The sequence below is a fragment of the Olea europaea genome, unplaced genomic scaffold, assembly GCF_002742605.1.
Source record: "Olea europaea var. sylvestris unplaced genomic scaffold, O_europaea_v1 scaffold705, whole genome shotgun sequence".
NCBI lineage: Eukaryota > Viridiplantae > Streptophyta > Magnoliopsida > Lamiales > Oleaceae > Olea > Olea europaea.
The window spans coordinates 112,601-126,452 of NW_019265446.1; the positions used below are offsets into that span (position 1 = coordinate 112,601).

At 35.0% G+C, this 13,852-nt stretch overlaps 1 protein-coding gene across 1 annotated transcript in view; it reads right to left on the reverse strand.

Moving 5' to 3' along the window:
• Positions 1 to 1,214: 1,214 nt before the first annotated feature.
• Positions 1,215 to 13,852, reverse strand: part of LOC111390685 (actin-related protein 4-like) — a 34,471-nt gene continuing 21,833 nt past the window's right edge. The window contains exons 13-20 of the mRNA XM_023015751.1: positions 11,969 to 12,020; positions 11,609 to 11,675; positions 9,645 to 9,707; positions 9,469 to 9,531; positions 8,181 to 8,243; positions 2,654 to 2,718; positions 1,719 to 1,787; positions 1,215 to 1,590 (exon numbers count right to left, since the gene is read on the reverse strand). Coding sequence (XP_022871519.1) covers positions 1,545 to 1,590; positions 1,719 to 1,787; positions 2,654 to 2,718; positions 8,181 to 8,243; positions 9,469 to 9,531; positions 9,645 to 9,707; positions 11,609 to 11,675; positions 11,969 to 12,020 — 488 coding nt within the window. The 3' untranslated portion in view covers positions 1,215 to 1,544. The remainder of the gene's footprint in view (positions 1,591 to 1,718; positions 1,788 to 2,653; positions 2,719 to 8,180; positions 8,244 to 9,468; positions 9,532 to 9,644; positions 9,708 to 11,608; positions 11,676 to 11,968; positions 12,021 to 13,852) is intronic.

Genomic DNA, 13,852 nt, shown 5'->3' on the forward strand with positions numbered 1-13,852 from the left:
TCTTCATCATTTTCATCTATAAGCCTTAATCCTTGATCACTTGAGCCACCAAAATAACGAATAATATAAAATGTAAACAACTTCTCTGGAGTATCAAACTCGTCATTATACCTGTTGTTATTAAAGTACAGAGATAAGAGAATATATTAGATAAAGATAATTGACTAACATGACAAATAATGAATTAAGATTGTTAAACTTGTGAACATTGAACATAAGCATCAATTTCATGATCATGAATATTGGGAGCTGCATCTTCTTCATAAATAGCATTATCTAATTCTACATACCCAAAATTCTGAGGTTGTATTTCTTCATCTGTCCAAAAGTTTGTCTCATCAATATGCTCATAGCCAATTCGATCCTAATATCTCTTGTTGTAGTAAAGTCTATAAGTAATTAGATAAGAAAAACATTATCAAATAGAGTTCAAAACATTAAAATAAGTTCATGATGTAGTAAACAGTTTCAGATTATATACATATTCTTCCATCGCAAATTATAAGTAGCATAAACAAGATCATTATGTCTTTGATGCTCCAATCTTTTTCTTTCGTCTTTTTCTTCTTTATGTGATTACGTTCAATGACACTTCAATGATCCAATTCTTTCACATCTCAAAAAAGCCATTTGACCAAGAATTCGAATAGCTGTATTAAGCTTATGAGAGCACTACTCCACCTAATAAGTAAACTTTAAAGTGCCAGAGTCCTAGCAAATGCAAATGGCTTTTGGATTAAAAACTTGTTTTGGCCCTAAACTTGTGGATATGCTTTATTTTGGCCCCCAAACTTAATTTCCTTGGTCAATTAATAGTGAAATTCTAATTTCTCATCCCCGTATTGATACTCAACTCCACCTTTGATAACAAATGAAACTTGCACGCAACGCATGTCACATGGAATAAATTACCATTGTATAATAAAAACTATTTTCACAATCTGGGAAAGAAAAAAGAACTCATTTTACAATCCATAGAGTTAAAATCAAAGTTAGACGTGTCAGTTGTATTCTAACTCAACCACTAAAATCATTTCACATAGAACTCATCATGTGCAAAGTTGAATTATTTTTCCAAGAGTCGAAAACGAGGTAAAAATTGAAATTTCAATGCTAATTTCGTAAGAAAATAACCAAAATAGAGCACACCGTAAGTTCAGTGCCTAGACAAGAATATTGGCCAACATATTTGTTTTTAGATTAGAAAAGAATTCTTGTTCAGTTTAGAATAGGAAGAGAGATTATAATGATGTTGATGTGATAAAATTACAGAGAAATTGACATATCTGCTTTCATAGGGCATCGTTGTTCACCTTCTTAAGCACAGCAACCCACAAAACAAATCCCCCATCTAATACCAAAGTCATCCTTCACGTCTAATGTATGTGATTGGGACGGAGGCAAATTGATTGATTCAGACTAATGATTTAATTCTAGACAACAAGCATGCATCTCTCCATCATGCTGTTAACAAAAATAACCATCCAAGAATCTCTATTGGAAATTCATGAAACTATGACTACAACTAAAGTCGTGCATGCAGGTTACGGGCATTTCCTTTGAATATACGAAGCTCCATGCTCTTCGAATCTAGCAAAAAACGAGAATGCAATTGTCATGAGCCGAATGATACAGAAAGAATATAAGCGTGTTCAAATTTTTAAAAAAGAAGCAAGGTCGATAGTAAATATAGATGTGAGGGGATAATGACTGCTTACTCAGACTTTGAGAACCACATTTGCTGAAAAGAACCAAGTGATGCCAATATACTCCCTCCAATCCAAACACTGCAATACATAAACCGTTATTTAGTAACATCGACTGAGGAATATTTTTCCATAACCATTCTCTGAAAAAAAAAAAAAAAAAAAAAATTCTTCTTGATGGTGGGTGGCAGTGATCTAGTTCGATTCTTCTCAAGAAAACCCTCTACTGGAAATCCAATTTTCTAAGAGCACACGCATTTAAGATGGTGTTGCTCCAACAGTGCCCTTAAGATCGTCAAATAATTCACACGTTTTGATTGTACCTTGTTAACAATCACTATAAAGAATTACAGATCGACATTTTGAGACACCAAATTTTTAAGAGTGACATTTATTTTTTACCAGCACTCTCTAATAACAAATACAGTCTGCTTCTCTAGCAAGAAACCCTGTTTTACCCCCATGAAAGCAGTCCCTAGTTGTCTTCATATTCTTCAGAAAATAAGGGCATATCTTTCTTTCAATTCTTCATAACTGACATTGTTTAGCTTAAACACTATTGCAGACCAAAATATCATGTTCGGTTCCTGATAATTTATTGGAAACATTTTTACTACGTGCGCTCATGATGCTCAGACTGTCAAAAAATGTGGAATATATTACACTCAAGTTACTGCAACAGCAGCCACCACCATGTTCTGCAAATTTGTGAATAAGGTCATGCTATGCATTTCTATTAGCTTTCAAGACAACTATTTTTTTATATCAAAGGGGAAAAAATTGTTAATAGCCTAGAATAAATTGCATAAAATTCACTCAAGGAGTAATACACACAGGAGAAGGCATTTGAGAAACTGTAATGGGCGTTGGAATTCTGAAATAATATTAAAGCAGTAGACAGATTCAGAGCAAGGAGACGGGGTGGCAGTAAGCCAATTATATCTAACCTGAATCTCCTCTCAGTAGCATTTCCGCTTGCCAGCACTTTAACTCTTGCTGCTTGAGGAGATTCCTGGAAAAATAAGGAAACACTGAAATCAGATGCCATTAATATTACCAATTGGCTGAAATCACCAATCCTCAAATCAACCTCATATGCAATGAATAAAAGTAGTTCTGACTTCTGATAATGCTTACTACCATCGTCGCTTCATGGATAACGTCATAAAGGAAATGCTGTTTTAGACTTCATGGATTGGAAGTTTTGTTGAAGTGATGTGTTTGAACAAGAGAGGCTCACTTAATAACTTTTAGAAGTGAACAAAATTTCAAATACATTTCATTTTCACTGGGGAAGTAAGCAGGATGTTATGCAAGAATAGTAAGATCATTCTTTTGGAGGTGTAACAAGTGAGAGCAAGAGCCTAAAAATACCACATAGGTTAGTGGTGCTTGATGCAAGAATTGTAAGGTTTTTCTTGGTGTAAGTGTAACAAGCAGAGGTCAGTGACGCTCAATGTAGTGATTAAGAAGAGCAAAAGAAATGCCAAAGAAGTTAAAGTTCATGGAATATGATGGCAGAACCTCTAGGGGGATAAATGACTTCTACAGATGGAGTCTTGAAGGGAGAAAAAGAGATTTAGATGAGATAATACGTTCTGGGGAATGAGGTCGCTGGTTGCATCAGAGGTTTAGAATAATCAAATGCTCAAGAGTCCACTTAATAAGAAAAGACAAGAGTGGAATCAGAAGGTTCAAATGGTTTTTATGGCTAAAGAAAATATATTATAATGTAAAAATGAGTATAATTGTTTAAGTATATTAGCTAAAGAGAAGCCAAGAGTGATTTGAGAGTTCCAAGAACAATATAAGAAGCATAGTTATCTAGTACTTATAACCAAGGATATGGAGAATCTGTTTACATATCCTAACGAAGAGAAAAATGATACAATTATAGTAGCCCCTCTTTGACATTCTTTATTTCTAAACATTTTTCTTTTTCTACACTCATTTTCAATAACACATTCACACAATAAAATATTCTACACACAAACCCAAAAATTTTTCCTACTTCTTAACCACACATTCTCCAAAAATACACTATTCAAAACATTGAAAATCCCCAATAATGGCCATCAAACACGGGCTAAGTGCATTACAAAGTTCAAATTAATCAATAGATAGAAAGACGAGGAACGATTTCAGCAAATTAGCTAATGGAAGGAATAGCTTGGACCTGTACATCTGTCAAACTCTACAGAGAAGATTATGCTAAATCAAAAATGGTGTTAATGAAATTCCAATTGGAGTATAGAAGAGTTTAGGTGAAATGGGTATCTACAGTATACGAAATTATTCGATGAGATTTTGAAAAGTAAAATAGACGATTATAGTTGATATATAAGATTGTAAACACTATAAAAGTACTAAGCAAGTGAATCCTAAAATGGAATTACGGGTGAGTACAGCTTATGCACAAATATCTTGTAACACAAGATTTAGAGAACTGGCCTTTTATGCTCATGTGATCAAATACCAAACTCATTCACCCCTCATAGACATTGGTGACAAAAAATGATTTGCATATAACTTCTATTTATTAAAAATAATGGTCACCTCACATTTGGCTTTTGCCGGTGATGTTATTATTTTTCTCAACCGGTTAAAAGATCACTCTCTACTTTCTTTCTAAATGTGAAGCGATCTCAGGGCAGAAAGTAAATAAAAATTAAAGGGTCTTCGTCATAATACAAATTGTCTCCCCCATTGTTAGTAAAATTGTCTCTCTCATTAACTTGAAACATCAATATGTGTCATTACATATTTAGGGGTTCCTATGTATAAAAGGTTTCTAAGAAGGGCATCCTCTATGATGACTTATTAAACAAGATTAGACGGAAAATAACAGGCTGGGAAAATAAATTCTGTCCCACAAGAGCAAAAATTACTCTCGTTCAATACATGCTCTTGTCCATGCCAATCTACATTCTACAGATATTCAAGCCTCCTTGGATTGGAATTGAAAATTTGGGAGTATATTGCAAAGTTCTTATGGGGTGAAGCTGATGGATTACGCACATCTATTGGACCGAAGTGACGGCAAGCGTTTCAAGTACTCCTAAACTTAGCACTTCCTATCACTATTTAATATTAACATGCATTATTCATCCATTTTTGGGTCCCAATTAACTAGCGGATCTCAATTATTTAATACAAAAGTCAATTAAATAGTGCAGGGAATACAAAGTACTCCATACTCCGAGAGTACTAGAAACTTTTCCAAAGGGAAGGGAAGTCTATCTAACATATGATGGAGGATGGATTTCGACGTCTCTCATATCTACTAAAAGTTTTTTCTATGAAGCTATGATGGAGATTTAAAAGGGACTCATCCATCTCATATATGCCTCAAACATAATGAATCCCCCTAGCAGAAATACATAAAGAGAGTGGCTTTCTTGCGAACTGAAAATTTCTTGGAAATTGGGCAATGCAAACCATCGTTTTTAGGCATCTTTTCTGGAGGAAGATGCATGCTTTTGCTCAAGTGCTCCTTGGTTTGCCAAGTAAAGGATTGTTTCATTCTATGGCACATGAAATAAACAAATGCTGCATTACACATTGCCTTAGGATCTTGTTCATCATATCATCAGTGTTGGTGTTCCTGGATAGAAGGGATCACTGCTTTAGGATTGAATCTAACGGGTGATACTATGAGTGTCTAGAAATTTAGAAGAGAAGCTAAAAGCACCCAGACCTCATGGCGATTTATTTAGAATGCTTAACAAAGATTATCTCATTCTTTTATTGGAGACTAATGAACAATAGGATCCCAGTTACAGCTTTTCTAAAAAAATGCCCCTCCAGCTGGCTTCCATATGCAACTTCTGCGCATAGGTGGAATCCTTAAAGCGTCGTCATCAGAAGCCTCATTGCTGACATAATCCGGAACTATTTTGCTGTGCTCTTTGACATTAAATTTTCTACCGAGGCATGTAAAACAAGTGAGGTTTTCAGGTTTGGCTGAACAATTTGTGAGTTATGTCCATATTCAAACTACTGTACCTCAGTTAATTCCTTGGTTTATATGGAGTGAACAGCCATGCCAAACATCATAATATCAAAATGGATGCACAGAATAATCTGGAGAGTTCAAAATATGATATTTCTAACGCATGAAGCTAGGTTATTCAAATACGAAAACTGGGAAGGAGATTTAGAGATTGCACATAGACTGGCTTCTCCTAGACCAAACCAACAATCAGAAAAGCCTATAATTGTCAGATGGAATAAACTAGCTGACGATTGGTATAAACTGAGTGGTTGCTCTAAGGGAAATCCAAGGCCTGCAGCAGGTGATGTTGCAAGAGATGATTCAGTTAAAGTTTTTGTAGCCTTCTATGGTTTTTTTATAAAATGGAAGTCAGGGCAATTCTTGGTGGATCATCAGATTCAGTCACGTCTTCGTTCAAGTGTTAATCATGTACTGATTGAACTCTGACTCATTAATGGCAGTTCAGTGTATCTGTCATAATGATCGGGGGCCGTAGAGGGTGCAAAATACTCTTGATCAAGCATTTCACACGAGGACATCACTAAGTAATAATACGAGTCAATTCCCGTAAAGGCACTCAAGGGTCAGACTAGTTAGCTGATGAAGCATAGAAAGTGGGTGCATCCTAACAATCCTCAGCAAAATTTGTAAGGTATCTTATGCCTAGATCATCAAAAAATTCCCTAAACTAAAAACTGGGTTCTGTAATTTTACCCTCGTTACTCAAAATTTTATGAGTCAATTAAGTAAGGGAGATGGAACCTCCTTATTTATGATTCTCTTCCTATTATCTCATGCAATTGAGGTAAGTATTTAAATTTATGATTTAGTTGATATCTTCATCTTTTTCTCCTCTAGTCGTACCAATGGAGGTAAAGAAGCGAGTCTCCCTCTCTATTAGACTACTAGACTTTACACTGTTATTAATCTACAAGTAAGGGTTATGCCGACCTGACCCCCCACCCCAAGGACTATCAAAGTTTAGGTAGGAAAAACATTCTGCCCAGGGTAAGACTCTATCTAAGAGAGAATAACAATTTTACATGAGTGCAAAAAAAGTAACAGGCTAGCACATTTGAAAAAAAAAAAAAAAATTATACTTAAGATTCACTTATTTACAATGGTATCTTAAGCAATATATCTACAATTTCTGATGCCTTCTATTGTTCATAGTTCCCATGATCTAATTCATTCATTCATGGTCTCATTCTACTTTAACCCTTTCGATATAACCTCAGTAGTTTCTTATTTTTGATAGATTGACCTACTTTACAAGTGAACCTTATAGACAATTAATATTTAATTTTTGTATTACTAGGCTGTAAAACCTTACTATGTAAAATGTAACTTAGAAACATCGTATGTGAAGCTAATGACACCCTATAAAGGGCTTTATTTTTCAATTTTCATTTTATTAAGCTCACACTCTGCATACATGGACTATGATTATACATTCGATTTAATCAGACTTATGGTCATGGATTCAAAAAGCGGCCGTAGGTGCACTCGTAGTGCCTCAGAGTGCTAATTTTCATGCTATTTTTTTGAGGCAGACACCTCATTGAATGAGGTGCATGCCTCGAGGCACGTGACTAAGTTTTGCCCTGACATTTGACTTTTTTGCTCTTTCTTTGTAAGTCTGAACGTGAATTGTAAGGGGCTTTTTAATTTGCTCCATATCAAATAAAACAACAATTTTCGGCCCATCAATTCTTTTACATGTTTGACCTAATAAACCCACGCCTCACCTTCTCCAAGAAAACAAAGTTTATTCAATAAGATTTCAAGGCAACAAACTCCAGTCATCTTAAAAATCTGATAGGTATTTTCAATTTTTTCCTTTCTTTTTCATCTCCTTTTCCTTTTTATAGAATTATATTAATAGGTTGTCTTTTTATTTGGGTGCTATTTTTATGGAGAACTTTCAAGATTATTTATGATTTATTATATGTTTATATCGTATTAACTTATATTTTTTTACTTAGTTTTTAAGTTTTCAGAGAGGCTTGAGCCTCAATCCGCCTCAACTCATTAAAGAAAAACACCTCGGTACCTTGTTCTGCCTTTTTAAACATTGGATCACACTACCAAAAAAGAATTCACACAACCAACTCCCTATTCAGTGAGATAAATTATTTTGAAATATATAAATACAAATACTATACTTGAGGTAGATGTTCGGACATATTCAAAACCCACGAGTACAGCTGCTTAGTTTTTCCTTCACAGACTCTGTACAATATGTGTGAGAAAGAGAGAACAATAAAGGCATACAAATAGGTACTTGCACAAGGACGAGCAGAGTAATAGATAAATAGGGAGAAACTCATTGAGCAGAGTTGTATCCTCATTTGGAGAGTGATTATGAACTTCTGCTTTTCTTTCTATACAAGCATCATACTTTTTTTTTGGTTGCCCAATACAAAAAAATAAAACACGCAAGAGATTTCCATCAGAAGCCATGCAAAGAGAGATTGTACCTCAAGTAAATCTTTCTCCAAACGTTCTTTCAATTGTTGCATTGAAGCTGTGCCGCCAGCAAGCTACATAACGAGATTGATGAATATCAGGACTTGATGTGACCAAATGTTAGCGGCTATAGGAATTTGGTTTAAGTGGAATCAAAATAATTCACTCCACACTATCCCATGATAACAATCACCCACAGCAGTACTTTCTCAACATACTTGGACAAAATAAAACAACACATTTGGTTATACAAGATGTACCATATAAATGGGTGTCAAGTATCATGAAAGTGGGAACACAAATATATCAGTAGATAATTAAGATATAAGCATCGGCTTAATGTTCTATAGTAATAATCTAAAAGGCAAAGAGTGCAGGACATACTAGGAATGGATTGCTGAAAAATCAATCACTTAAATTACAAATTTAAGAAGAGCTATTTTTACTATTCATAGTACTACACTTATATAGTTGACAGTATCCATTGATGCCTCAACATATCCACATTGTTTAGAACTAACCAGAAACCTATGAAGCAAGGAAGGTACTTGTAACTTCTCAAAAAACTAACACTAACACATACACATCAAATAAAATACTATAAAATATACATATTTAAATATTGTTCTTTATCTCCGTACTTTATAAATTCAATAAAATTCTTGTTTTTGGTTTTGATTTTAGTTTTTTTACTGGCAAAGTCATTTGAACTTGTCGTAGTCCTACGCATTATAAGATTTTGAAACACACGAATAGGGCATTCAGCATGATATCTCATACACATATTTGAGGCATGTCGAGGTTGTATTCATTCGGTGTCGAAAGCTTGAAACAACCAAATTGGATGAGTCACACAACCAGTTGGACTTGTGTCCCAAAGGGTCCAAGCATGTTGTTGTCTGGTGCACGTTGTGCTTCAGAGATGAAAACTAACCTCGAATATTCTTTGAAAACTGACAGAAAACCTTAAGGAACTCGTGCTCAAAGGAAAAACCAATGCCGATCTCACTTCAAAGGGTAGCAAAGGAAAAGGAAGGAAAGAAAAGACAGCAAGACAAGAGAACAGAAACTCAAGAAAAAATCTCATGCATGGACTTCTACATATTGAGGAAGAAAAAGTATGCATAACCTAAATGACCCAATTAGCACAGAAAATGAAAGAATGGAATAATATAGAGGGAAAAAATAACATAATAATCTAACAGCGAACAAGAAAGAAAGACAAAAAGAGTATTTAGCAGCCTTGCCTGAAACAGTATAAATGGTGAAGACAGTTTTAGACAAAAGGAGTAATCTTACCAATATGCTGCTAAATAGTTCTCTGCGTATGTCAACATCACACTTGTTAATGCTCTCAATAACCTGATATATTTTCCAAACGAGTTAACTGTTTTAAACTTGAAACAGAAAGGAAACCATAGCAATAAAATTCAGATTTGAAACAAAACCACGGGATTTAAAGAAAAAGTATGTACCATTTGCGGCAAGCCACGAACAGATGTAGTAGTCTCTGCATATGTTTCCATGCCAGGGATACTCTGAGAACACCAGAATGTCATATAGCATGTCAAACCAAACCAAAGATGAGATAACCTCAGATGGATGAACTTGAAGCAGAAAATCAGTAATGTGCTTAGTAATCTGTAAACCACATTGAAGTGCAGAATACACAATAGATATAATATTTAAACACAAAATAAGAAAAAACAACGAACTGACAGCCTGGCATAAGAGTATCAAGAGTCAAAGACATTCAAAATGATCAATTACTTATAAAAAACATTAAGGTATTCCTAAATAATCCATATTTTATGATACATATAAGGTGCAAGAATAGCACGTTAGAAAAATCTAGCTTGTTAACATGAGAATTTGGAGAATTCATGTATATTAGTAATCAACATTTAGTATTCTACATTGTATATTCTAGTAAGATCACGAATCAATTGAATTCATGTATCTACATCAAACAAACTAGCCTAGAATGCATGTAAGATTCTACTACTAGTATAAACACAAGTCCTAGGATTGTTTACTTGAGCAACTGTAAGCAACACAACATAGTAAAGAAATACATTATTCAAGAGAGTAAACTTTTTTCTCTAGAAGTATAATTGTGAGTTTGAGTGCCTGTGTTCTTGAGAGTCCACCATCACTTCTAACATAGCAAGCAAAGAGAACATGCACAAAGTACTAATGCCATGAATAGCACCAGAAGCATTAAAATAGGAGGCGTCCTTAAATCACGACCAGCCTTCATATCCATAGGAAAAACAAGTCCATAATTACACTTACAACATTTTCTATTAGCATATTTAAACCCATAATGACCAAAAAATCAAATAGAATATGCAACCCAATTACAAAAACAAAATTACAGACCACCAAAGACAAACAAAAGGTTCATTTTGAAAAATATTGTTTCCTTCCCTTCCCTCTAACATAATCTCCAATCATATGCTTGATAATTGAATAATCAATTACATAAGGTCTAGGTCCCAACTGAGGCTCTGTTCTAGGGAAGACCAATTTCTTCACTGAAGACGCCCATCAGATTTGCCCATACAGGGCCATTCCTGTTGTCAACTTAGAGGCCACCTTTCAAATCCCAGTTCTCTTCAAAAGCATGATAACCAAACTAAACAAAATTATGAGTGTTACCTGATGTGTGACAGAATTAAAAAGGAACGAGATTGAGAGAGGAAGAGGAAGGAGAAAGAGGAGGGCGAAAATAGAGAGGATTTAGAAAGAGAAACTGTCAATTTATTCAATAGCAAAGTATAACTATTACACTGCATAAGGCCCATTTATATAGGATTTAAATAGGAAAATACTAGAAAATCTCCTAAGTAAATCCTAATTTCATTTCCTAAAGTAAGTATCTATTTGGTCTCTACTACCAGACCCCGACCTAGAGAATGGTTCATAAAATCAGGCTTTTAAGTACTCCCATGTAACATTTGCTTGAGCAGTACTCGTAACTGCCAATTCTTCATCTTTATCAGATTAGATCTGGCCCTAAACTGTTCTTAAGGAAGTTCTGGATGTGGGTCTAGAGGTATTGAGACCAGTCCAACAGATGACAATTATATATGGGTTGAACCTAAAAACAGGCACATAGTTTCTAATACATCTTACAACAGCATTAGCAAGAAGATTTAGAAAAGACTTTCATAATTGCAGGGGAGTAGGTCTGAGCATCTTCATGAATGACACATGTAACCCAAAAAATACAGACGTTAAAGCACCAAAGAATACCCATCAGAAATAGGAAAAATTAGTTAGCAAAACACTGAAATCAGCCTCCAAGCAAGCACACTGACCTGGAAGAAATTGTGATGGTAATTGCATTTAAGAATTGACATTTATTACACATAGGAATACAGGAAATATCAAAAGAAATTTAAAAAACATAAAAGCAGCATATCCAGACAGCAACCTGAACTAATGATGGATTGAATAGAATATCAGGAATCTTAAATCTGTCAGCTCCGATTTCTATCGTCCTATGAGCAGAAGATAAGAGTATGTTAGTGACAACTTTATATAAAATTTCAAGGAGGGGAAATAAATGGTTCAATCCGAAATATAAATGTCCATAATCATGTGTCAAGAAATGAGGTAAATCAACATGAGACCATCACTAAGATGCATCCATATCCAGGACTATTACTTGGGGATAAAGAATGATGAAGCGATACTAGAATATAAAGATTTTAGGAACCATCTTTAATTATCGAATAGCCTAATCATATGAAGAAAAAAAAATACAAAACCAACAACTTGATACGAAACTTACTGTCCATCAGGAAGCTCATAAGATGTCATTGGGATATTTGAATACGAACTCTCTGAGAAGAAGGAAAGTATCAGCAATTTTAGTTTTGCAAGTACAGGTTTCAAATGTAAAACAAGTAATTTTTTTTTTTTTTATATAACAAAACAAAAAAAGTTCCCGAGTACAATACACAGCTCACAGCAGATCATTGTCAAATGGGACCACTTAAATAAATCAAGTAGTAGAACAAAAACTATATTGACAAGCCACCAAGGGAACGGTATGGGAAAAGGAAACCTTTCATCTCTAGGACCATAATCAATCAATGACATCTGCTGCAAGGTAAACAACTGCCTCTCATGTCCCCCAACTTCTATTCTATATCTTTTGTACTTTTTTTTCTCTTTCGTACTTTGGAGTTCAACTATTTAGAAGTCTGAGAACAAGATGGTGAATATAATGAAGGTGGATGAAATCTGAGGGGACCCATTTTTGCCTGATTATCAACAGGTTTGGAGGCTTTGTGAAGGCTGGTAAAGGCTGAGGATGGTGGTACTGATGTGAGGATATGGTGACTAAGACAAACAGCACATGGTGCTGGTGGGTGGAGATGATGTCGGTGACTAGAGATAGTGGTTCAAGACTATAAAAGACTTCAACTATGGCTGGCTCGATTGTTGGTGGACTGGGAGTGTTGATGGCTTCACAAGGACAGGCATGATGGTTTTAGGTGCTGGTGGATAGAATGTTGACGTGGACTCACAATATCTACAGACAGGTACGTGGAGAAGTCGTTGGCAATTAGAGAGAGAGGACTGTGAATCGCAATGGTGAGAGCAGAATGTCAGTACCTTCATGCTGGCTAGGTGGTGGCTGATTTGGTGACCAGAAGACATGAAGCAAGCTGAAGGGGGGTAAGTTTTGGAGGGTGAAGGGTGGGAAACAGGACGAAGTTTTGAGTGCAGGCACGACTACATCTATTATTCATTTATTTTATCCTGACACAAGGAAAAGTTTTTTATTATGTAATCCCACAATTTTGATAAGAAAACACGCATAAATTGGTATCAGTAACACATTACGGAAATGAATCAAAAAGCAATATAGAATCAAGACTACAACATAGCAGATCGGATCAGTGGTCCTGTCAATTTCCATAGTAGTCAAAATTCTAGAGATTTAAAGCAACAAATCCTAAACAACCAATATAACTACTCCTTTAATGCTATTACAAAATCCATGGAAGATAGTGATCCTTAATAGATGGAGATAACAATAATCTACCATATAAAGAATTTGGTGAATTGATGTGTGTGTTTTACTCATAGTTTTAAAGCTATTTAAAGTTGTTAATTTGGTTGTCTTTGTAGAAATCCTGAGAGATTGTAATATATTTTTTGTATCATATTTAGAACATTACCATAGCTAGAAGATTGTAATTAGGATATTTGTTCTCTCCTAATTTAGGAGATTCCTTTCCTTTCTCCCTCACCCCGACTGTATTATAAATGGATGTACCATGGTTATGAAATAATTAAGAAACACAGGAATCATCTTCCTGCTTTCATGGTAACAAAGCAAGGTTGGAGTCAATGACACATGTCCTTGTTAACAACCGAAGCTCCATGACATCCGAATCCTCATACAGCGAGGCAGAGAGCAATTCTACAATGGCCTCGACTGGATTAGATAATGCCTCCTTTTTAACTCACTGTGGAGAAATTAAATGGAAGAAACTTTAGGGAATGAGCACAATCAATAAAGTTGGTAATCGACGGTAAGGGAAAACTAGGGTACCTGACAGAGAAATGCATAAACCAACGGATACAACCCTTTTGCAAAAGTGGAAATCCGAAAATTAGATGGTTACAACGTGGTTAGTAAATTCCATGCAACCTTCGATTG